At 40.5% G+C, this 27,035-nt stretch overlaps 1 protein-coding gene across 1 annotated transcript; it reads left to right on the forward strand.

Annotated features, from left to right (window-relative positions):
- The first annotated feature begins 4,754 nt into the window (after nucleotides 1-4,754).
- LOC149277370 (protein kinase C delta type-like) lies at nucleotides 4,755-5,921 on the forward strand. The gene has a single exon (XM_089502968.1). It carries the CDS (start codon nucleotides 4,755-4,757, stop codon nucleotides 5,919-5,921), a length of 1,167 nt encoding a protein of 388 aa, XP_089359094.1.
- The last annotated feature ends 21,114 nt before the right edge of the window (nucleotides 5,922-27,035 follow it).

Below are 27,035 nucleotides of genomic sequence, written 5' to 3' on the forward strand. Positions count from 1 at the left end.
CTCCCTCATTCAGACAATTCATCCACACATTAACTCATGCTCTCCCTCATTCAGACAATACGTTCACATATTAACTCATGCTCTCTCTCATTCACTCAATGCATCCACACATTAATGCACACTCTTTACTTATATCTACCCCCTCTCCCTCCCCTATCACTTTCTACCCCCTCTCCCTTATCACTTTCTACCCCCTCTCACTCCCTTATCACTTTTTACCCCCTCTCCCTCCCCCTACCCACTATATACCCTCCCCCCTACCCACTATATACCCTTCCCCCCTACCCACTATATACCCTTCCCCCCTACCCACTATATACCTTCCCCCCTACCCACTATATACCTTCCCCCCCTACCCACTATATACCTTCCCCCCCTCTCTCACCTTGAAGTCCAGCGAGGGGAGCACGGTGCTGCTGTCTTCCTGCACCGCTCGCTGGTGCCCGCTGCTTCACTGCTGAGCGCCGTAATATGACGTCATATTTCGGCGCCCAGCAGTGAAGCAGCGGGCACCAGCGAGCGGCTTTTAAACGCTGTCTTCTTTTTTTTGATGCGGGGGAGAACGCATCAGTGTTTAAAAGCCGCTCGCTGGTGCCGGCATTTCATGCTGTGCGCCGCAATATGCCGGAATATTGCGGCGCTCTGCATGAAATGCCGGCACCGGGACGGGGGTAGAGGGCTCGTGGAGGAGAATGAGGGGCGCCGAGCGGTTGCTAGGCGCCCCTCTCTCCTCCGCATCAAAAAAAAAACGGCATTTAAAAGCCGCTCACCGGCGCCCCCCTTGAGATGGCGTCCATGGCACGTGCCATGGCTGCCATACCCTATATACGCCTCTGGTCACAAGGCAAGCAGAGGTCGGCACCGGGTATCAGGCAGAGAAGGGTCAGGCAATCCAGGTCAGGAGCAGAGAGGTCAACAAGGTCACAAGGCAAGCAGAGGTCGGCACCGGGTATCAGGCAGAGAAGGTTTTGGCAACAGGTAAACATACAGCTAGTTGTAAGAACAACTGAGCACTGAACAGGTATCAGTGCTCAGTTTTTAAACCAGCCGCCCTTCTAAGTCCCGCCCCCATCAGTGACGCCGTCCAATGGACGTTCCATCTCCTCTATTGGAGACTAGAAGCTGAAGGGGGGCGTGGTGTATGATGCCGTGGGTGTCTATCATTGTGCGGCGGTTCTTTCATGTGAACCGCCGCGTATGAAGACACACAGTTGCGGCATCGGTCCTGGAGGGGTAAGTACCGAGTACCAGCTACTCATGGGTACTCGGGAGAAGCACTCCTCACCGGAGCGAGACGCCACGAGCACCCGGGCGACGTGCTCCGTATGAGATCCCGTCGCAACGGGTACTCGGGCGACGCGCTCCGAACGGGAGCGCGACGCTGCGAGCACCCTTGCGATGCACGCCGGCCGGGATCGTGACAGTGTATATATGTATACATGTGTATATGTATATATACCGTATTGGCTCGGATATAGGCCGCTATATTCGAGCCAATACGGTATATATATTTGTATATATATATGTATATGTATACGTATATATATATGTGTGTATATATATATATATATATATATATTATTGTTGTTGGGGGGTTTTGTCCAATTTTGGTGTGTTATTTTTAATAAAGTGATTGCTGAATTTTCGGTCCAGAATTTTCATTTCGGTGCATCCCTATATACTAAGCCAGACACTGAAGCAGTAGGCCTACACCACATCAATGTTGGGCTTAGTATATAGTGATAGGGGTTATGCTACATTATTGCCAATGTCTGGCTCAATGTATAATCATAGGTGTTGTGCTGTGCCTCAGTATATAGTGATAGGTGTTATGCTGTACCACCGTCAATGTCTGCCTCAGTATATAGTGATAGGTGTTATGCTGTACCCCAGTCAATGTGTGCCTCAGTATATAGTGATAGGTGTTATGCTGTACCACAGTCAATGTCTGCCTCAGTATATAGTGATAGATGTTATGTTGTACCCCAGTCAATGTGTGCCTCAGTATATAGTGATAGGTGTTATGCTGTACCCCTGTCAATGTTATGCAGTTTTTCCCAATAAAAAAAAAAAATATATATATATATATATATATATATATATATATATATATATATATATATATTGATCCTTTATGCAGCCCGGAGCCCCCGCTCATGATTCGCTCATAATTAATTTTTGCAGTGAGAATTTCACCTTTAGAATTGACCATGGAGTCAAAAGGGTTGGAAATATATAGCTCCACCCCCTTGCAATGTGATTTTTTTTTCAGCTCCACCAACTTTATATGGACCGTAGAAGCATATTGTGCGCACAAAATTTTGGCTCTTGGAAAAATTTTGCGCATCACCCAAGAAAAATTAGAGGGAACATTGGTCATAACTGTTATGTATGTCTGTCAGCCTGTGCGCATCTGGACGAGGAGACAACATACAATGTGAGGGTTTGTGAAAGACGGTACTCAATCTTTTATTATATTGTTATGATAAAACTAGGGCTACACTGCTGCACTTTAAACTGAACGTAGCAAATAGTAATTTGCATGGTAGTGCAATGTTAGACAGTCTTTTATACTTTTCATAAAGCACAAAAATATAGCCACTTCTTTTGAATCATATACATGCCCCTACTTGCTTGATCAAACTGAAACATACTTACTCGATATCCTTCTAAATCTCTCATTTGGATCTGTAATAACGACAGGTCTTTGAGGATCTGCAGGTTGTCTTTGTCTAGCTTTAGTGCATTCCGGTAACACTTGATTGCTTCATCATATTTCTTGTCAGACCGTTGCAGAAGACCATAAACGTGCCAACCTGGCAATAGTTCAGGAAAACTAGCGCGACAACATTAACTTCATTTTAGGCCATAATGCTTTAGTATCATGGTCTACTGATCACAAAATGTTGGGATGTATGGGAAATCACCAGAGGGACTGGGGAAGTGGGGCAACAGATGAAGAGTGATAAGAACATGAGTCTAGCAGAGGTGGCACTGAGAAAGATGAGAGAGGGAGAGGACAGTTAACATGGAATGAAGACTAAAGAAGTTGAGGGTGGCTCCTGGTAATGAGAGGTGTCAAGGTACTGTGTAAGTAGCATCATGAGGATTTTATATCTGATGCCATCTTATTGTTAAAATGGTTAGAAGCTGGACGGAGAGGTAGGTGCTGGAGAACGGAGGAAGGTATTAAGGGTAGAAGACACACGTTGAGGTTTGCAATAGGGGGAAGAGATTAAGGAAGTGTAGACACACATCAACTAGAACGGAGGCTAGCATGTGTTTGTTCTCTTTTTTATATCAATTTTTATTGATATTACCATACACGAAAATAAAGAAATGTTACGGGGGTTTCAAATTGTTCCATATATCGCATATGCAATGCACAGTTTCCGGCATGATCAAAATGTGGTTGTACTCTGCTTTGGCAACAGCATGGCTGGAGGAGGAAGGGCAATAAGATGTGGGATTGCGACTTATGGGGATGGGCTGCCTTCACTTACCTTTGGTTACTCGGAGAAAGAGAAAAGAAGGGATAGAAGTGCATGTGAGGCGACCTGGTGTCATACAGAACGTGAGATGTGTACCGCAGTGGGGGCTGTTATTTAGTCATAAAACCTGGCCATTTCTGTGGTGCTTCAACTTAAAGTATTGGTGACTAACTACATTATCAAACACTCAAGAGTTTCTAGCATCTGGAAGGAGTCACTACATGGTTTAAAGAGTTATAGAAGTACAACACAAGATGGACATGACAACCCTTACATCCGCTACTGCCTACAGGACTCTGCTCATTTTACCTTCGCTGCTGGAAATAGTGACTTGGCTACCTTGCCTCACATGCCACGTAATAAATTTGGTGGTCAAAATGTTCAGTGCTGCCGAATTCACCACATGTGAATAACAATAAGCACTAGATCATTCAATTTGATGAGGATACAAACATGACTCTTAACATCATTGCGAAGACCTTTCCGTACAAACTCGTATGCTCAAGATGAGACTATATGAATTTCTCGCACATCTGGCGATTTATTCTTTGGATGCTGCGATCAGCACTGAGCCAAGCCATATTGTGTCAACTGTAACAGTAAGGCAGGCCAGCATGCGGACTAAAGGGGAAAACTCAGGGATTATATAGAGCCGGCCCCAGAAACAGCGTATACTACTATGGAATTCATGGATAACCAAAATTTCATTTTTACAAATTTCTCATTAAATTATTTTAATAGGACTGTTCCACTAAACAGTCCTAAAAACTTGTAAAATATATAAAAGATACAAATAAAGATACAAAAATAGTATACAGGTTAACAAAATTGTGATTTTCTTTTTTAGCATTACTTGCTAATAATAATGGAGATACTTTTGCAATCCTTAATTTACTAGTGGACAGTAAAACTCTACACATATTTCAAGGGGATTAATACTAACAGCACAAACATATATTCATAATCCAAATCCAATTTAATCCAATCAAATTCACTGAAGGATTGACTTGAAGCTCATTTAGTAGGAAGACTGCTCATTGCCCATATATGGAGCCTGCATCAGGGACTATTATGACATTATGTGATGTGATAATGCACCTGCTGGGTAACAATCTAAGTGACACCCAGAAATCACTGAGTTGGTGTTGTTTTGGCGAGTAGTGAGCATTGATAACTGATATACTATTGAGTTGGAAAATGTCTAAGGAGAAAAGTGAGAGGAAGAGTGACATTCCTGTGCAGACAAAGGAGAGAAAGGAACCCATGCCTTTCCCACCCTGTTTTGAACTTCCCAACGGGCACATTGTACTAAAGCTGAACAAGGGTTTTGCCTACTCTAGAACATCAAAGGGCAAGAAGAGACCAGTATCTGGACTTGATCAGCAAAATGGCAAGAAAAAAAGGAAGAACACTGTGTCTCAAAAGGGTAGCAAACCCCGTAACAGCAAGTTTAAGAAAACAGAGGAGAAAGAAGAGGCATGTGAGAAGAAGAAAAAGGTCTCAGTGGGGAAGAGAGATGCCGAGGAAGCTGGTTTATCGTTTCAGAATAGCGAAACGGCCCAAGCTGTCTATCCTAGGGTTAAAGCGGAGGCACCAACTTCCCTTGCGAGACTACAATTCCTTCAGAAACTTGGAACTGGAGGCTATGGAAAGGTCCTGTTGGCAGCAGATGTTAGCAAACAGAAATGGGCTGTTAAAATGGTAAAGAAGAGACACCTTGAAGAACAGGACAAGGAAGCTTTTCTAATTGAAAGCAAAGTACTGCAAATCGCAGCAGGAAGCCCTTTTCTTGTCCACGGTCATTCCTTCTTTGAGACGCATAACCATCTCGTCTACATTATGGATTACTTCTGCGGAGGGACTTTGCTGACGTTCCTTGAAGAGTATCGGATTCTTGACAGCCACGTTGCATCCTTGACAGCAGCAGAGATTGCCTGCGGACTACAATATCTCCATCGTCATGGCATTGTGCATCGGGACCTTAAACCTGAAAATATCCTTCTGGACAGTGGCGGCCGTGTCAAAATAGCAGATTTTGGACTTTCTGTCCCAGGCATGTTTGGGAACAAGAAAATAACTGGACGTGCTGGGACAGAGGGAAATATGGCTCCCGAGATGATCCTGGGAGGACGTTATGACTCTGCTATCGACTGGTGGGCTTTTGGTGTTATATTATACGAAATGATTGTTGGAGAACACCCATTTGATAACGGTGATGATATTCGTGCACTAGACAAAGCAGTCATGTATAATAAGCTGAACCTCCCATTCTGGCTGAGCGCAGACGAACAAGATATATTAACACAATTTCTGTCTAAAAATCCATCTGTTCGGCACAGGGCGGCAGCCAACATCAGATGCCACCCCTACTTCAAAGCAATTGACTGGAAAGAACTGGAAGCTGGCGGAGTATCTCCCTTTCTGCATTAGTCACACCTTTTATAGGATATTTCTTAGAATAGAGAATACCAGAGAAAAAAACAGAGACTTATTTCAATGGTTTCTCATTTGCTATCCGGTTCCACCGACCACCCTGCCTTCCATCTGGTGAAAGGGTTTATGGTGTAATAGCATTTTATTCAGATGTTAATCTGATCAATAAATAGAAATAAGGCAAAAATGTTTCTGTGTCATTGCTTGAAAGGTTTAACATTTTTTAAATACTCAAATGGTACGTGATGATGGGATAAATGTTACAAAACATACATGCATCTTTGTGCACAGTCTTCCTCGCAAATATAGAATCTTTTCTTGGTGATTATACATACGTGTATATATATATATATATATATATATATATATATATATATATATATATATATATATATATATATATATATATATATATACATATACCTATAGCGGACAGCAACAGAGACCATATTAAACCAATCATGGCAAATGCTTTTGGGCCAAACCAAGTTGCAGAGCTCAAAGTGACAGCACTACATGTTAGTGGCTACCCCTGGTGTGGTGCAGTGTTGTTTTCACCTTCCAAAAATACGCAAACATATACTCACACTCACTTACATGCATACTTACACACATACATGCATACACACACATACGCTACACAGCTTGGTAGACACATACATATAATTCTGTTGAGGAAGAACTGCAGCAATTTGAAGTATAATCTACATTATGTTTAACCCTTCTTTTCTCATACTTTATGGAATAAAGGGCAGTGTCGGCAGCATGGGTTACATGCCAACAAATACCTTGCAGCGCCACTGACCTTTATTTGCTTAAAATCTCAAAAAGAAATCTTGAACATAATGCATGTTTTTTTCATAATCGTTTTAAAATAAACATTCATAAGCACACCCGTTGCTGTGCTATGAGCCTACAAGTCACGTGCAGGTTTTCTTTGACGTGACTTCCAACGTCAACCCAATAATGAAATGTTGCCCCCCCCTACAAAATAAATGTCAGCCTCAAAATCATATAAACACATTACTTTCAACAGCTGATGACAGATCAACAGTTTTCTCACCATAAAAGACGCACATAAAATGTAAATAATATTTGCTTTTAAAAATAATAAATTGCATTCTACTATTTGATTTTCACTGGAGGGGCATTGAGTATTACATATTTCCATATTATCAACAGATCACCATAAAATATTTTATTATTTAAAAAGATGCAGCCCCCTAAGTGGGCTGAAGAGTTTCACTATCGCAAAATCATTTTAAAACAGAACTTTTACGGAATATAATAATCTGCATCTCCTTAATCCCCTGGTGGGATCGCGACATCTGCTCCTACAGACTTCTGTTTCTCCATTGCTGTGCGGGTGACTTCAGTCTTCAGCACCAGTAGCTGGCACACTTTGTGGGGGTTAATGAAAATCCCTTTATTTTAGGCCAGTTTAAAAAATTAACCAGGCAGTCGGCAACCTGGCTCCATGCCACAACAGAGGCCTTGGCATGCCCATTTGGGCATGCGTGTCATAGGTTCACCATCTCTGACCGAGTGTCAGTCATGTCATAACCAGTGTTCCCTCTAAGCTGTGCGCTTAGGGGGGGGGCAGTCCGTCCAGGGTGACGCTGGCACTCCTCCAGATACGGACATTAATGTCCACCGCTGGAGGAGTAAACTCGGTTGGGGAGATCAAAAATCTCACCCCAACCGGCTTAAAATCAATCAAGGGAGCGGGAGGTCTGTTAATACAGACCTCCGATCCTGCTCCCTTGCTATGCGTCGGGATTTGATTTGATGTCAGATCCCGGCACACGGCACTGAAGCCAGGCCCACCTTCTTTACTGCACCGGAAGGACAGGACACAGAAGAAGAGTCAAGAGGAAGAACGAAGAGGAGGAGGAAAAGTAACTAACAGAGGAAAGGTAGGAAAACATTAAGTGAGAGTGGATTAGTAAGTGTGTGAGAGTGATGGGTGTTATGCTGTAGTTTATGCTGAATGTTTGTGAATGAGTGTGTGTGTGTGTGTGTGTGATAGCATGGATGTGTAAGGGGGGGGGGATAGCATGGCATAGGGAGGCTGTAATCACATTAATATGATGCCCAGGTTCCAGCATGTACTGGCTGCCTGGGTATGATAGGAGTGTGATTGCTGTTAGCAATTATATATACATATATGTGTGTATATATATATGTGTATATATATATATATATATATATATATATATATATATATATATGTATATATATGTGTATATTACGTTGGTACAGGTGAGGAAACCAGGATGCAGGAGAGCGCGGTCACAAGGCAAGCAGAGGTCGGCAGCGGGTATCAGGCAGAGAAGGGTCAGGCAATCCGGGTCAGGAGCAGAGAGGTCAACAAGGTCACAAGGCAAGCAGAGGTCGGCACCGGGTATCAGGCAGAGAAGGGTCAGGCAATCCGGGTCAGGAGCAGAGAGGTCAACAAGGTCACAAGCAGAGGCGTATCTACTGAAAATAGCGCCTATGGCAAGCACTGAAATTGCGCCCCTGTCCAAATATATAAAACCCATTTACTAGCCCCTGCTGCCCATATATATATAAATATTAGTCCCTGCTGCCGATAGCAGGTATAGATCAACACACAAACCCAGATCAATTGAAATTCACTTGTGATCTCAGCACTGAAGGTATATATCAAATAAACAGAATCAGACATACAAGTCCTGTATTTGGACCTGTAGTCCTGAAACGTAGCATCGCAGGTGTAGATCAACTGAATAAGACATATTAACCCTGTATTTGCAGGTACACATAAATAATGTATGGAAACATAGCATAGCAGATATGGATCTACAGAATAACACAAAAACCCAGCTTTGCAGGTAAAAATCAATTGGAATTCACATAAAAACACGGCATTAAAGGTATATTTAAAACCCCCTAAATTACAGGCATAGATCACAGGTTGCACCCCAAAGCCAGCCCTGGCGTCCACACTGCCCACATAGAACCTGGCCAGCACCCAGATTACACACATAAGATTTACAATCTTTGTCCCCAAATAGCCCAGCACAAGTCAACTTTGTCCCCAAACAGTCCGGCCAGTGCCATCTTGGTCCCCAAGGCTCAAACCTCCTGCTAGTGCCATCTTTGCCCTTCCACAATTATGCATCTATGATACACAAACACTTTTACAGTCACTCAGTAATTCACACTTTAATTCAGACAACTCATCCACACATTAACTCATGCTCTCCCTCATTCAGACAATTCATCCACACATTAACTCATGCTCTCAATGCATCCACACATTAACTCATGCTCTCCCTCATTCAGACAATTCATCCACACATTAACTCATGCTCTCCCTCATTCAGACAATACATTCACATATTAACTCATGCTCTCTCTCATTCACTCAATGCGTCCACACATTAATGCACTCTTTACTTATATCTACCCCCTCTCCCTCCCCTATCACTTTCTACCCCCCTCTCCCTCCCCTATCACTTTCTACCCCCCTCTCACTCCCTTATCACTTTTTACCCCCTCCCTCCCCATACCCACTATATACCCTCCCCCCCTTACCCACTATATACCCTCCCCCCCTACCCACTATATACCCTCCCCCCTACCCACTATATACCCTCCCCCCCACCCACTATATACCTTCCCCCTACCCACTATATACCTTCCCCCCCTACCCACTATATATCCCCCCCTCTCTCACCTTGAAGTCCAGCGACGGGAGCACGATGCTGCTGTCTTCCTGCACCGCTCGCTGGTGCCCGCTGCTTCACTGCTGAGCGCCGTAATATGACGTCATATTTCGGCGCCCAGCAGTGAAGCAGCGGGCACCAGCGAGCGGCTTTTAAACGCTGTCTTCTTTTTTTTGATGTGGGGGAGAACGAGGGGCGCCGAGCGGTTGCTAGGCGCCCCTCTCTCTCCTCCGCATGAGTGTTTATGAAATGCCGGCACCGGGACAGGGGTAGAGGGCTCGTGGAGGAGAATGAGGGGCGCCGAGCGGTTGCTAGGCGCCCCTCTCTCTCCTCCGCATCAAAAAAAAATAAAACGGCATTTAAAAGCCGCTCACCGGCGCCCCCCTTGAGATGGCGCCCATGGCACGTGCCATGGCTGCCATACCCTATATACGCCTCTGGCTTAAACATACCCCATTTCTACTGCTTTCTACCCCTCGCTCTTCACTCCCTCTCTCCCGACAGGTCTGTTGTAAGCCAACACACACGATTTGGGTTTGGGTATGTTTTCTGTATTTAGCGTAACTGAATTTGTTCCGCATCAGCCTTAATGAAGCAAATAGCTCCCCTTACACAGTTAACATCACAGGAAATTCACTCAAACTGAGCAGTTTATTGTGCATCATTACAACCTTTCTAAAATTAGCATTAGTGGGTAATTTGAATTACAAAAAGCCAGTCATCAGTTAAAGGCCAGTTAATCTAATAAGACACGACACACATGGCGTCTTTATCATCATTTCATTTTTTTTTCTTCTTGTTGATTTTGAAAATTAATGACTAATAAGGACACATCCTTTTGTATTAGTTTTATATATTCAATATAGCAATATGACAAAACGTTTTCAATCACGCGAAGAGTTCCCGATTTAACCATGTAACTATAAAATTTGTATATTTAAGGCAATCAGCCGATAACCTTGCTTCCCCTTTCCTCTTCCTTGTCCAGGCAAATTTGGCAATAACCTGATTTTCTCATATTTTAGATCATTGGCTAATAACAATAATTAATTAGGGCTCTGAGGTCTTCAAAGCTAATGTGACTCTACATTATGTTCTCTGAATATGTTGGTCCACTAACTATTGAAGGTACTTCTCTGGGAAAATATATATATATTGATTTCCATTTCCAAAATTAAATCAATGCTGTTACAGTTGGCTTATGGTAGATCACTTTGGATATGGCTCAAGATGCAATTAAACTAACACAAAATAAGCAGATGCAGCCAAGTAATATTTTTGTGCTGTTGGGAAGCCACAAAATTGTTGCAGGGTAATATTTTGAATTAACAGACAATTTGTTCAATGCATCCCAATAGTCTCTATAGTGCTATATTCTGACTTGGGAACTCTTAGGGGTTCTGGCCAACCACATGAAGCATTATTATCACTTTCTAAAATCCGGATACACTCTCTATCCCCTTTGCTGAGCATGATGACTCATTATTCAGGGACTTCTTACAATGGCTTGGTGAAACACTGTGCTCTGCATTGTATATTTTCCCCTTTTTCAAAAGGGTTAATGTTCAGCTTTAAGAGTTGCGTGGTCAAAAGGGCCATTGCCATGGCAATGTGTAACATGGAACCATCTGCACAACTAATTGTATTAGCAGAACAGCTGCGTTTCTGCTCAAAAATAATTAAAGAAATTAACAGTAATGTCCATGGATTGGAAGTATAGAAGAGGCTGTTTGAACTTTGATATAAAGTAGGACCTTACGGTAATACACTCACCAATATTTTCAACGCCCAAAGAAGGACACTTTCGATTTTGTGGGTACAATTAGAGGTGTGAGTACTGGGTAAGGATTAAAGAAGGTTTATGTGGGTTTTACTTAGAAAATATATTCTATTTCCAATATTTAACTTAATAAGGAACATGGATATAGCTGTAGAATATACCTAGAGAATGAATGATATGACATTTTTTCTACGTTGGCCCAATAAAAAATATCAACTTCAGCTAAAGGCTCCACCAAAACAAATTTTCTGCTGTTTGATTTTCAAATTATTATGAGTTTTAGAACTGTTGCAACATTGTAATACAATTATACCCACCAAATCACTGAGCTCTAACAAAAGAGTGATGTCTGACAATTGGAAGTAAGCCCAGCTTATTTTTTTGAAAGTTTCTCTCTTCAGGATGGACTCCTAGAAGTTCAGAATGCTTGGCTGGTATTTGTTTATCACAATGTTCTACTGTCAAAAAGATGTAATAATTGACTATAAACAACAGAAATGTGTTGTATTATTCTGAATACCTTTCTCAATGATAGCTATTGATAGGAAACAGAGTCTCTGTTAATCCTTATCCCCTTGTCAAATCTCTGACCGTACAGCCTAAAACAAGCCACTCTTTGACTATTTTGATGCCTGAGAGGAATTTGAAAAGCCTGTTCAACTTTTTTCAAGCTGACTTTCTTGTGTAAAGGGTACACTATCTGGAATACCACTTGTTCCGATCTATAAAACGGTACACTACAACGTAACCTTCATTCACATTATTAATGCATGCAACCTTGAACATGGACCCTTATATGCTTTATTCAGATATGGATACTGATGCATGTGCATAGAAGGTAGCAATACCGCGTGTCTCATTGTGTGGGAGTTAATGTTTACATATATTTACAGGTAACATATTGTCTGTGTGGGTGTAAATGGCTACATGTTTTCAGGTTGTCAGCTTCATTTGTGCATAATGTGGTAAAGACATCTTTACCATAGTGTCAGTTCTAACTATATATGCAATTCACACATAACTGATAAAAGAAATATGTCAAAGTAATCTGGTTGACTGTGGGTAATCTAAGTTCAAACAAAAGTTCAAGCGTTACAGGCTTTCTGATCTTATGGTGTTTTTCTGAAAGTACAAAGTGTGCCATTACGACTCTAAATGGCATCACACAGATTTACACTGTAGGCTGTTTTCTGGAACTCATTTTCTTTAAAACTAAAAATAAAACTCAGCACTACAGTTAGAATTAAGACTTCTGGAATGCAGGTTTAAAATCACTATATTCACTTGGAAGCAGTTTTTTTCTTTTTGTACCCTTTGTGACCAAGGCTGAGCACCTTTTCAGAACAAGAAGGGATTTCTTCAGATACCATGTTTTGATTATCACATCTAAATTTTGTATATAAAAAAAAAAAATATGGTGAAAATTAAAAAAAAAAACCCCTTTTTTCTCACTTTTATCTAAAAAATAATTTTACTCATCTACAAAAAGCTAATGAAAAAACCTGCTAAATAGATTCTAATATTTCTCCTGAGTTTAGAAATACCCAATGTTTTTATTTGCAAGTTATAGGGCAATGTGTACAAGTAGCGTTACGCTATATGAAAACCATTTTTGTTCCAAATCTGATCATTCTGTACCCATGTGCTATTAGGGACATCTTTAAAGCCGGCCACTTCACTTTACCCTAGCAAACCATATGTTTTTGAAAACTAGACACCCCTGGGCATTGTATTTAAGGTATAAATGTACAGCTCCTGGTATATGTCACTTCAAAACACCACCACAATATGTTCAGCAACATCTCCAGTACAGTGATACCACCCAAGCAGGGGTTTGCAAAGTTAATTGGGGGCTAAAAGGTCACATTTGGGACATGTGCAATTCAGGTTTTCAACTTTGACATCTGGTCCTTCTGCCCCATGTCCTATTTGGGACATCTTTGAACCAGGTCAATTCAATATACCCCATCAAACCATATTTTTTTGCAAACTAGACACCCCAGAGTATTTAAAATGCTGATGTTTAAAATTGCGATTAGAAAGCTGGGCTCTATTGACTTGAATGATTGAATTCAGTACTTAGAATGCAGGGGGAGCTCATAATGCTTAATCCTGTTTAGTCATCAGTAAGACAACTTTTCATTCTGTAAATCAGGTATTTCACTTATAAATGCTGCATGTCTAGATTATTATTGGTTTCTGCACTGCCATCACCTGTCCAGCTCAATGACACTGTGTCAAAGCTTACCAATAATTCTGATTAACGTATAAAAAAAGAATATTAAATAAGAGCACAAGTGAAAACAGGTTTCAATATTCAATGATAGTTTTATCACGGAAGGGACAGTTCATCCTTCATTTGCATGTGTATTTAAATATGTAGCGCCCTTGATATTTAAGGATGGATGGACTTCACTGAAAATCAGTTGATGCAAACTTTTGTAATGATCTACATTGTGCAGAGGCATATTTACGATATTTTAATTGAACCAGGTCAGGGCAACGCCTCCAGTCAACCTTTCCCCAATCGCTATCCTCACTATGGAGTGCTAGCATATGATATCATAACCTGACCACCCCTAACAAGCTTTTCTATTTCTTTAAAATGATTAATGACTAGGCACCACAGAGCACGAGATTCTGGAGGTTAATATACTTAATTAAGATTAATACCTGATTTGCTTTATCCAACATAAATGACCTGTCTGGCTCTGTGTACATGTAAAAAATCAGAAGCCTTTCTAAGTTAACCTTGGGTCTTTGGATGGCAGCAGCCAGTCACAGCAACCGGTATTGTGACTCAGACCACCTGGGAAGTAAAACTGATGTTGTATTGACCATATGCTGTATTTGACACCTGATGGCAATAATGTAGTCAACCAGGGCATTGCAATCTGATTCCTGTTGCCAGGCTTCTTACCAGCATGTCCTTACAATTGTGACAAACTAGCTGTCATTACTCAGGATGAAGCAGTGCCCTGTAATAACAGAATGGATGTAAAACTACAGTGAAGGAAAAAAATATTTGATCCCCTGCTGATTTTGTATGTTTGCCCACTGAAAAAGACATGATTAGTCTATAATTTTAATGGTAGGTTTATTTGAACAGTGAGAGGCAGAATAACAACAACAAAAATCCAGAATAACGCATTACAAATAATTTATAAATTGATTTGCATTTTACTCAGTGAAATAAGTATTTGATCCCTTATGAGCAAGATGTCTGTGTCCCAGGTGTCTTTTATACAGGTAATGAGCTGAGATTAGGAGCACTCGCTTAAAGGGAGTACTCCCAATCTAAGCTTGTTACCTGTATAAAAGACACCTGTTCATATAAGCAATCAATCAGATTCCAAACTCTCCACCATGGCCAGGACCAAAGAGCTGTCCAAGGCTGCCAGGGACAAGATTGTAGACCTACACATGGCTGGAATGGGCTACAAGACCATCGCCAAGCAGCTTGGTGAGAAGGTGACAACAGTTGGTGCGATTATTCACAAATGGCAGAAACACAAAATAACTGTCAATCTCCCGCGGTTTGGGGCTCCATGCAAGATCTCACCTCGTGGAGTTTCAATGATCATAAGAACGATGAGGAATCAGCCCAGAACTACACGGGAGGATTTTGTCAATGATCTCAAGGCAGCTGGGGCCATAGACACCAAGATAACTCAACTCGCCGTGTTTGGAGGAGGAGGAATGCTGCGTATGACCCCAAGAAAACCATCCCCACCGTCAAAAATGGAGGTGGAAACATTATGCTTTGGGGGTGTTTTTCTGCTTAGGGGACAGGACAACTTCACTGCATTAAAGGGAAGATGGATGGGGCCATGTACCCTCAAATCTTGGGTGAGAACCTCCTTCCCTCAGCCAGGGCATTGAAAATGGGTCATAGATGAGTATTCCAGCATGACAATGACCCAAAACACATGGCCAAGGCCAAAGGTGTGGATCAAGAAGAAGCACATTAAGGTCCTGGAGTGGCCTAGCCAGTCTCCAGACCTTAATCCCTTAGAAAATCTGTGGAGGGAGTTGAAGTTTCAAGTTGCCAAACGTCAGCCTCACAACCTTAATGACTTGGAAACGATCTGCAAAGAGGAGCTGGACAAAATCCCTCCTGAGATGTGTGCAAACCTGGGGGGCAACTACAAGAAACATCTGACCTCTGTGATTGCCAACAAGAGTTTTGCCACCATGTAGTAAGTCATGTTTTGCAAAGGCGTCAAATGCAAATAAATGTATAACTTCTTTGAAATGCATTATTCTGGATTTTTTGTTGTTATTCTGTCTCTCACTGTTCAAATAAGCCTACCATTAAAAGTATAGACTGATCATCATTAAATAACAGTTTCTTTCCCAACGATCCTATACATCCCACATAGTGTAAGATAGCACTTTACACATGCTGGTTAGTAACCTATTGTAAGATCGTTTGAGCCGGGCCCTCCTTACCTGTTGTTTCTGTAAGTCAAATTGTTATGTTATACATTACTTGTTAAGTCCTGTTTACATGTTGTACAGTGCTGCAGAAAATAATGGCACTATATAAAACAATAAATAATATTAATAATAATGTCAATGTCACCCTTGTTTTGTGTACAGAGCAACCAGCAGGAACATTTCACTGTACTGTAATTGCTTTATGTACTTCCACTGATGTTCTTTATGATTACTAAACTAAATGGTGTGTCATGGAGACAGGTTGGCACCTACTTGCATTTACAGAATTATTTTTGATGTTGGCACTCCCAAATACAAACATAAATAGTTTTTTGCTTAATGGCCCAAATTGTCCAAATAAAAGGAGCCGGGGGCCCTGGATTTTTTTTTTTTTTTTAAATTAATAAAATCATAGGTCTCTATTACTACAGTTAGTGTTTTCTCAGTGAGATGGAGCACCTAAAAAAACAACCCTTGCAAAACTCGTTATTAAGTATACAGACCTTGTAAGTTCATTTAGGTCAGGATATAGGTAGCTTGAAGCATATAGCGTATGTGATTAGACCATGTATTAATTTTTAAGCATATAGGTGTCGGGATTATGGGTAGCTATGTATGTGCATTTATTTCAGTGCATACTAAAGTAACACTCCATCCATCATATGCACTTTAGCACCCTCTTTAAATTTCTGTTGTGTCCTTTTTGCAAAGTAATTGGTAGCTTAGAAGTCCCTTTACATATCTGTTGTGTGCTTTTTGCAAATTAATTGATAGCTTAATAGCATATATGTTGTGTCTCTTTAAGGTGGATGCACTTATGGGTGTGTTTAGATCATGTCTAAAGAGAATGTTAACATAAAGTGTATGTCGGATCTTTCAGAACACGTAAGACCACATTCCAGGATTTTATATAATATGATTCTGAATCCCCACAGGTCAGTGACTAACAGTTCCCACTGGGAAACCTCCTCCTACCTACCTACTAATTGTAAGCAGTCACACAACATAACTCCCACACATCCTAAGTGAAGGACATCCATCAGGTTCTTATGTTCAACAGTACTCAGTTCAAATGAGGATTTTTGTCTTTTAGGACTGTAGAAATACACCCACACAATCAAATACATACACTTTATAAATTAGGTGAACATGTACTGGATTTAACCCATGTTTAGTTTGTTTGCTCTGCATCTGGTGTTTGCGGGTTAACACCATATCCTAAGTGGCCCCAGCCACCCTAAGGAAGTAATAGTTTTTGATATTTTGCACCATCTGGGACATTTCAACACCAGACGTCTCCTCTGCTGACAGGAGCAAGTATCGCAGTTTCCATCCTGATGATGGAGAGTAATGTTTAGGATCAATACTGTATGAGTTCAGGTCAGGAGCAGGTATGAGGGGAAAACACACAGGAGCCAGGGAATACTGACAAACCGCTAAGAGCCTTGCAAAAGGCACCAAGAGTTTAATTTATCTAGTCAGGTCTACTGAGCATGCTCCAACAGTAACTCATGAAAGGTTTCTAGGGGGGCCTGCAGATGCCTGACAGCGCTCCCAAGAGACCCAACATCGCTTCTGCAGCATTGGCTTCCAATTTCCTCTGATAAACCCGTGACCTGTTCCGGTGAAATGCGTTACGAGGCGGTGAATATCTACATCTTCTTCTTATCCTCCTCTGTTTGCTAGACTTTGCCTATTGGCACTATTTATTTATTTAAGTCTTCTACAACATAGTGTGAGTGACTCTAATATCTGGGGGATTTTATTTTGCATTTTTGTGTTTGCTTTTGTTTTTATTTATACTTTTAGACTTCATTAACCCTTTCAGTCCCCTTAGGACTTATCTGTACATCCTTAAGATCTGTGGCAAAAAGCCCATTAGGACTTACAGGTATGTCCTGACTTTGTTGTAGCAGCAGGGACATGTCAGTGCTGACACCCACCGACAGGGCCGGCCCAAGGCAAAATTTGAAAATGCCGCCCCCCCCCTTTTTTATCCTTCCTCTCCCTCCGTCCCTGCCGCCCCCCCCATGATCTACCCCCCCCATATTATCTACCCTTCCTCCCCCCCCTTGTACTTAATCTCCCTGTTCAGTCTCGGTAACGGCTTGTAATGCTCAGCGGCGGAAATCTTCCGGCACTCAGCATTACAAGCCGGCACCGAGACCGAACAGGAAGACTCGCCGCAGAGGAGAGAGAGGGGGGCGCCGAGCGGGTACTGACAGCTTGGTAAGCGAAAACCACTCGGCGCCCCTTTCTCTCTCTTTCACTTTAGAAAGAAAGAAAGAAAAAAAGGGCTTGGGGCGGCGAAGTGCCGCCCCTTCAAAAGTGCCGCCTGGAGCGGCTGCCCCGCTCGGCTCCATTGTCGGGCCGGCCCTGCCCACCGGAAGAACACTTGAAGACAGGAGAAACTCAATTATTGCAATTGGCAGAGCCCTGCTTGCTGATCAGAGTGTAGTCAGCACAAATAGATCAGGATAAAATATATATGAAAGGAATAAAAAAAAAAAAAAGTGCCCCTTAGCCCTTCTACCTTAAGTAAATATAAAAAACTACCCCCAAACCCCTTAAGTCAATAGTATTAGGAGACATGTAATATGGGATAATATGTAAAGCATGGATGTGGCCATCTGGAACATAAAATAATATGTATGTGGGGTATGACTGTAATCAGGAGATGTTGCTGAACATAAATTTGGTCACTGTTTAGCTGTGGCACTTACAGTATTGAAGAAAATGTAAGCAATATTTTTTTTTAAATTGTAGTATCGTTTGGTTTTTATTTTATCTTTAATCACAAATTATTATGTTTTACATAGTTCTATGATTTTAAATAAAGGCCTCGCTTCTCTTTGTAAAATTTGTCCAGGTTCCTCAAGTATGGAAAAAGGGACTCACAGTTTAACAAACATATGGTAACAATGGAAAAAAATATTTGGTCCTTTGGTTATGAAAACCCCTGGGCCTGAAGGGGTTACAGATTGGGTCTGAGAAGATCTGAAACAGATCCTTATTTTGATGGGCTCATTTACTTTTTGTTCAGAGTGCATTATTGTTACATTATATATTAATATTATTTCTGAACATATTACACTATGATGTGTATTTTTTGAGTGTTTTTAGTGATCCTACACCATCCTCATTGCATATTTATCTAAATATGCATCTTTAACAGCTTAACATAGGTCTACAGCAATACTGTAATCATATAAAAGAGAAACAATACATGCCACGTACAATGAACAAATCACAGATTTTCCCAACTCAATTCGCACACACATGCACAACACAACTGGTTTTGAAATGTGTAGCGCTCTTCTAACAACCTTCCAGTCCAGTGGAATACATAAGTCCATGCAGATTCAGGGCTACACCGGTCATCCAATAAGCCAGACCTTAAAAAAAACTCTCTAATGTCAAAAAACTAGCAGCGTTTGCTAGAAATGTGTTACAAGAAGGGGTACTGGTAACATAATTTGTACACAGAGGGTGTTTAGAGAAATCAGGAACCAGGGTTACTTGGTTTAGAAACACTACTACATAATATATCCAGCCATCCAGGCTCCAATTACTTTTGTGTCATATACCTGGGGTGTCCTTAATAAAATATGTTTACAGGGCAGAGAGGGAACATCATGGTGGTATCCTGTACCTGCTCAGACAGGTGGAGTGAGGTTCTAACGTTTGCATGCAAAAGGAGGCTCCAGAGATTACAGTTGAACTAGAGCGCTAGAATCTCTATGTATGGCCCTGAACGCATGCAAAGTAGCAATTAAATTAATGCAGGCCTGGGTGATACACTAGAGCTTCATTACATATATATTACATGCACCTGAAGAATATGGGTTAATAGTAACAGAAAAGAGCTTGGCTTGCAGTCCATGAGTGGGTTGCCAGAATCAGGGCACTGTGCTGGGAGTTATTCCTCTACTGGAACACTAAAGCTTGGGGCAAGCTGTGTATTTTCCATCGCGAAAACAGCCTTAATGATAAAACACTTTGTACTTTTCCTACAGTCCTATAAAAAGACACGCTCTGCCTTTTGCCATATTTAGAAGAAGCCAAAAAAACATTGGTTGTTGAATTTAATGGGCAATCTATTATTTACACTGTAGAACCAAAAGGAAATGTCACAAAATGCAATTACCATTTGATTGAGTGGCACATAATGGGTTAAAACGTATCATGGCATATGTTGGCTGAGAGACACTCTGTAGGTATTATACTTTACAGACATATCTTAACCCGCGAAGTACTAGAAACAAATCACTTTCCATTATCCTGTAACCATCAAAGCCAATCATTAGTAGAACACATTTAAAAAGGTGTATATGGACATTATCAATGTATAATGATGCCAAATGTAAAAGAAAATATTATTTTTCCACCAAAAAAGCACTAATAACTCTGGCCACATCCATTATAATGCGCAGAAGCAGCAAGAGAGCAATTATCATCATTATTATTATGTTTGGGATCGGTCAATCTGGAAAACACTAGATCAGATGGTGTGAGATGTTAAGTGAACAGATCATACATTTTGGGGGGGGACGATGAAAGATTCAGCAGCCAGGGCTACATTTAAAGGAAACCAGTAATTGTTTCTATGACAAAGGTGAATGCAATAGATCATTAACCATTAGTCCAAGTGGGGTAGATTATTGCTATGAAAAGTGTCTGGTACTCAATAGTTTAAACACTTATCACACCATATGCTCCTTTTCAAACAAATGCTGCGGCGCTTTGGTAAATATGTTTATTAACAAAAACAAAGGCTTACTTTATATGTTCTTCCTGCATTCCTAGTAGGTGTCTTGTACACGGGTGCAGCACCTGGGGTTTCGGGGCGTGGAGAGGGTCAACCAAAATCCCTGCTTGGCTCAGATCGCCTTCAGTGTTATAACAAGCTGCTTAGATAGCAGAATTTAGTAACTAAAGGGATCGCCTTCAGTGTTATAACAAGCTGCTTAGATAGCAGAATTTAGTAACTAAAGGGGTAGGTGCCCCGTTATAAACAATGTATTCCTACCTGGCGGGTAGCACTTGGGATGGGAAGCACTTGTTCCTGTAGTCATTACGCAACGGCTTTTGCATTGATTCCTTCTTATGAAAGCTGCAGATTATTAGTTTTCTTTTCAGACTACTTGACTTGTTTTCTTCATCTAAGCACTTGTGGCTGTGTTTAACCAGACACAACTGGGGCAACTGAAGGGGCAGGTTATTTCCTCATCACATCCTGCTACCTATGGAGGTTGTGCAGATCCCCTTAGACACTTTTCATACTACCGTCACTGAGCACCAGCCTACCAGGTATGTTAGCCTGCGTGATACAGTTGCTTCGACCCCTAAAGCTTGGGGGCCCTAAGCACATGCCTAATGGATAATGTCCCACTGCAGCATGGATAGGCTGAATACAAGGGGCATCTGATCTCCCCAACCAACCCAATAATCTTTTTCTCATTGTTGAACATGATTACAATTGCTAATCCCAGAATGCCCCCCAGGAGCTTCCACATACCTTTATTGCGCATGTGCCTACTGAATACAGCAAAAATGTGAACGTATGGCAACCGCACGGATCCATCTGGAAGGATTTTAAACCCCAGTTTGTTCCTGACTGCTGCTTCCTGCACCTGCAGTCATAGGTCTTAACCAGAATTTGCCACCCCATTAACTTTACTTAGGCCTAAGCGTTATTTATATTTTAAAACTGCCTGGGCCTTTTGTTGCTTTAAATGCAACAAAACACCATATTTTAATAAGTTACTTAGCTTTGACAACGTCATAAAAATCCACATCATAATATAGTGTTACACTCATACAAACTCAGACAAGTAGATAGATTTGTTTTTTGTGTGGCCTCCTTAGCACTGCCGTGTTAATTGAACACAGCTTCGCTTTGCAAGTATCTGCAAGTTACTATATAACATATAGAGGCTATATTAATTTAACATATATATGTTGACTTGTCAGTTCTTTAAAATTAGACTTCGAACCCCCCCCCCCATACATCAACACAACTGTAACAGGCCGCACAACCAAGGTCTTTCATCTGACCTCAAGTTGACTTGGGTCATTAACCTGGCGTGTCCATGTTGACAATCGGTATTGGGAATTTCTTGTGTTTTTTTTTAAGAAAGACATGTAAAATATTGAGAGGGTTGCTAATTTGGATTCCAGCATAATTTATTTAATTAGAAGTACCGCACAATGCAAATATAGAAGAAACCTCCTGTGTGTCAATTAAAGAGATTTTAGAGTCTCCAAAAATGTATGCAACATGCTTAATTAGATGTCTGTTTCATTGTCTTCTCTTGCCTGTTACTAACCTAAAGGTGCTATTAATATAATAGTGGTTTTAATATAATAGGGGGACAGCAGAAACAATATTACAACTGGCAATATACAATTTGACTATAAGATTACCTGATTTAAAGACTTACATTCTATTAGGAGGTTGAGATGACCATCTGAGCCAACTTTGCCTGCTGCGTTTCACCTACTTAGCTGTCCCTATAGAGGTTAGTTACACTTAAATCCATGATTAGCATTATAACATAGTTTCAGAAAGTCCATCCTCAGACTCCAATAGAAAAATAAGATTACCATAAATGCATTTGGATGTATTCACACCCACTCATGCTGTATGTGGAATCTCTCTCCTGGAGCGTGGTTTTCACTATATTTAATTATTGGTCCAGATTGCCAGTGGCCTGCGTGATTACGTTTAAAAGGGAATTCCAGGGTAGTGTACTTGAAGGAATATACATCTGCCACAGATATAGTACCAGAGATTATAAGTGATCCATAAAAAATATGTAAATACTAATCCATTTACAGTCATAAAATGCTCCTCATGTTATTAATATATTTACATACACTGATGTAAACTGTCCTTTTCCAATAAAAGTTCAAATAGTTGAAATGCTATATATTATCTATATAATGCTACTTATTTTTTGAATGTTTGAAAGTCTGTTTCAATAAGTCCACTACAGCTAGAAAAAGACCGAGATATTCAGTGAAGGCAGAATGCAAAGCTCCGAGAATACAGATGGGTCTTCGCTTCAATTAGGGTCAAGCTTATTTGAAGTTATTTTTAAAGTGACATCATGCATTGGAATGCTGCAGTAAAGGCCGTGTTCTCTTAAATGTTATGCTCCTTAGAAAGATCATTTCTAGTATTGTTGAAATCAATCCTAGAAATTATTATGCATAATAGTGAAGCAGGCACTTTAACGCATATGATAGCTGAGTGATCCCTTTTATAATTTTTAAGGTCCCTTAAAAAATATATGGAGGGATTCTGCAGTCATTTATTTGCCATTTTTCCTACCCTCCGAAGGCATCTTCAGCCACATGTTTTACGAACCGCCAGTCCCACTGGTTATATATATATATATATATATATATATATACATAATATGTATGTGGTAGATTAGGCTGAGGTTATTATTATCAATTTTATTGACACATAGGACTATTACATTCTGTAGATTACATTTAAATTGCTTTATTCATTCAAACTTGGTATTTACCTCTGTGCCTGATTTTGCTCTGGAAGTAAAGAAAGGGTTAGCTGAAAAAGCCAAGAAGCATTGTATTCATTTACTGTAACATTTACTGAGAGTTAAAGAAAAATAGCCCATGCAATTTTCCATGAGGACATGTTTTCACATTTGCTTAGTTATGGAACTCTTTCCAACCTCGAAAAATATAAATTGCCACTACTATTGTTATAAAGTGGTTTTGGATAAAAACCATTTGAAAGTTTGCCCCTGAACCTTTTTAAATCCTTTATTTTTTGTTCTGCGCTAATTAACATTTTACAAGAGTGATTGGAAAAACTAGCCTGAAATCTCTGTATGCCATCAGAACTATGCAGGCATAATAATTGTATTTATGGAATCTTTGGCCTTTAAGGGAATAAGTACTATGCTCTGTATAATTTACAGACAAACCTGAATCCCTGCCCAGTCTAAATTTGGATTTAAGTTTGGCAGTGACTATTACGGCAAGACCAGGAGAGAAGAAAAAAGAAAATACTTAGCAAATGTGTTTAAATCAAAGTGCGGCAACTTGACTGCTTTTACTTCCAAATGAAAGCAAGTATTCCCGAGACATAAACACTTTGTTAATCCCAAGCAAAGCAGTCGAGTCGTGGTAGTTTGTAAACCGATAGGTTTAGTAAGTTTGCAGTGGCATTAATCTACATAAATGGAAATATGGATACTCTGAATGGCAAAGTACCTTGAAATCTAACTCAATCCATATCTAAATAAGTCCAGAGCTAGCGTGTAGGTATGATACGATGATGGAGATGCACGCAGAATGCTACGGCGGGTGATACCACAGCTGCACAACCATACAAGAGAGGGATACAAATATACAATATTTTATGGCTGCTTCTGGCACGTCAGCTGCTGTAGAATTCTATTCCCACAATGCTACCCTGAGATCGTATAAACGTACATTTATGTAAAAAGAGAAAAAAGGAGTATTTTTAGCACTAAGACTAAAAAGACTAAGTTGTAGTCATTATATAGTGTTAGATTTTCAACTAATTAAGCCCTGCTTGCTGTAAGGTGCATTTTGCTTTCAGTTATAGCACATGATTAGATATTGTCATATGCATTTGAGATAAGCCTGTGTTTTCTTTTTGCCCACACAAATGCTACACCCACGCCAATGGTTCATTCACTTTGCACACGGACTTCCTTGTCATTAAGAAAGAGCGGTTGCCAGCCAATCTAACGATTAATATGTCATTATGACACAAGGTGTTCCTTCACTGATGCAAGGCTGGGCCAGCTGCCATTTCTTGGACAAAATAAGTGGATATTATCTGCTGAGCCAGCAGTCCCCTACCTGGCCTAGAATGCCTTGAATACATGTTAAAGTAACGGCCGGCTTTATAAGTGGTTTATTATGGTCTGTTTTCACTGATTCTACTAAAAACTTAAAATTTTTTGTTTTTTTAAAGTAAACTCTGTATAATGTGCAAAAAAACATTATATTGTAAAGATGATTGGGTTATATCTAACACGATATATTCTTCTAAAAGGTTATTAGTAGAACACACTGTATTATCTTTAAGATTTTTTTCTTAAAAACTTCTTGAAATAAATATGTTAAATAAACATGCATATTTATTATTTTACATGATAGCCTTGCCTCTATTTCATGCAGAGGTGTCTGCTTTTGTATGGTGGGGAGTATCACACTCAGCGTAGCAGGGGAGATGCTGAGGTAGGACACGGTGTCCCCACAAGACAAAGCCCATCGGTCTCAGAAGAGTTCTGCATCCTCCAACTGGATCCCCCTCGGTTTGTGCCATGGGCCTTGGGACTTTTTGAGGATCCTCCGAGACTGGGGACAGACTCCAGGGTACACATCCAGAATAGTCAAGACAAGCCGTAGTTAGTAAGCCGGAGTTCAAGCTAAGCCGTATAAATGCAGAGGTCAGGTTGTCGGAGTTCAGGATAGTCAGGATCAATGCCAAGATCAAATACAGGAACGACTACACTAGAATCGAAAACACTATGGCAGGCACACTATGACATAATCACCAGAGGGCCAGGTTTAGTGTTTAGTTCTGAGGTTTTATATGGGGCTTAATAGGAAAAAGGAGTGACGTCACTGCGTTCAGGACACACAGCCGCAGCCATCTTGTGCGTGGGGATGGCTGAGAAGGGTTCCTCGGAGGATGCTGCCGCAGTGTGGGACGGTGGAGCTTGGGAGTCTCCGCTGGCGGACCTGAGGAATGGGACTCGAGGCGGACAATCGGGTAAGTGACAGAGAGGCAGTGAAATTTGATTCCCTTTCTCCTTGCTGGCTCTTGCAAGCAGAGACTAAAAACTATGACATCATAAACCAGGTCCAAGCACAATATGAGACAATATATATAACACTCCATACATTCATGTCCATAAGATAAAGTGGATCCAGACAACAACCAGTCCCCTCTAATTTCAATAAAGTCAACGATGCCCTTTATAACACTTGTATTTGGTCTCTGTACAAAAGTATAAGTAATTTAAAAAAAACATTAAGGGGATTAAAACAGTCAACAAGAATTATAAACTGTTTCTTTTTTGCAGATGATATTATTGACAAATTTATGGGAAACCCTTTCTTACTTTTCTTGAATCTCAGGCTTTAAAATTAAAGGTACACTCCAGCCCTCATATCCACTTTAATACATATGCTGGCTAAGTATTACCTTATAATTGATGTATATTTATCCAAATGCTTAGCGGGATTAGCAGATTCCATTCTATACATGTGGTCTGTTTCCCCGAGGCCTCAGCTCCTTTGCCGTGGATGCATCCAATCGATTTCCGGCTCCGTATTGCACAAGTGCAAAGTACTTACCGCCATCTGGCGCGACAAGATTTCAACTTGTGAGAATTACATGGTGCTGGGGAGGCGTTTCATACTTACTAAGTGCTTTAATATGCATTCATGTTTGCTGAGGCTGTTTTGGGCAGTGATAACCACAAATGCAAGACCTATAACTACTTCTTACGATGCTAAAGGGTCCATCGCGCGGGTGACCTCTGGAGATGTTAGTACTTAGACTATCCCACAGATATCCTACAGATGTAGGTGATACTTAAGATTAGATCATATTTTTATTTTACTATGTACTCAGAATTTAGTGACTTATATCTTCATGTCCTCCTGACCCTTGCTTTCTTTTGATAATTTCGGGCCTTGCAAACACATCCGAGTTGCCGTTCAATCAATACTGGTTTGCATTTAAGTTGCTTTGCAAGTGTTTGCAATCAATAGCATGCAAAGTCAGTCAAGTCTGGTCAGTTCAGTGGATTTATTGCCTTTCGTTATTATCCTGTCAAGAACGTGCAAAGTCTGTGCCATAAAAGAAAATGTTAAACCATTTTCACGTTAAAAGAAGTCTCGTGTATGAATGAAACAAAACCATTACGATATTATTTTGTGTAATTAATGTGAATTTCTTATTCACATTATATGACCATGTTTATGAATTTATCAAAGCAAATGTGACTATTAGCATCGCAATTGCATTTTGCTGGACGATAATGATATCAATTCTTAGTGAATGGGCTTTTTAGCAGATCTTTCTATTGGTTTAAACTGTAAAAGCCTTAGAGGAGATTTTATAATAAACTGTGGAGATCATTTCAAAATTCAAACCATGTTATAAGAACATCCTTA

Source organism: Sceloporus occidentalis, unplaced genomic scaffold (assembly GCF_023333645.1).
Source record: "Sceloporus occidentalis isolate IW3139 unplaced genomic scaffold, rSceOcc1.0.p SCAF_215, whole genome shotgun sequence".
Taxonomy (NCBI): Eukaryota; Metazoa; Chordata; class Lepidosauria; order Squamata; family Phrynosomatidae; genus Sceloporus; species Sceloporus occidentalis.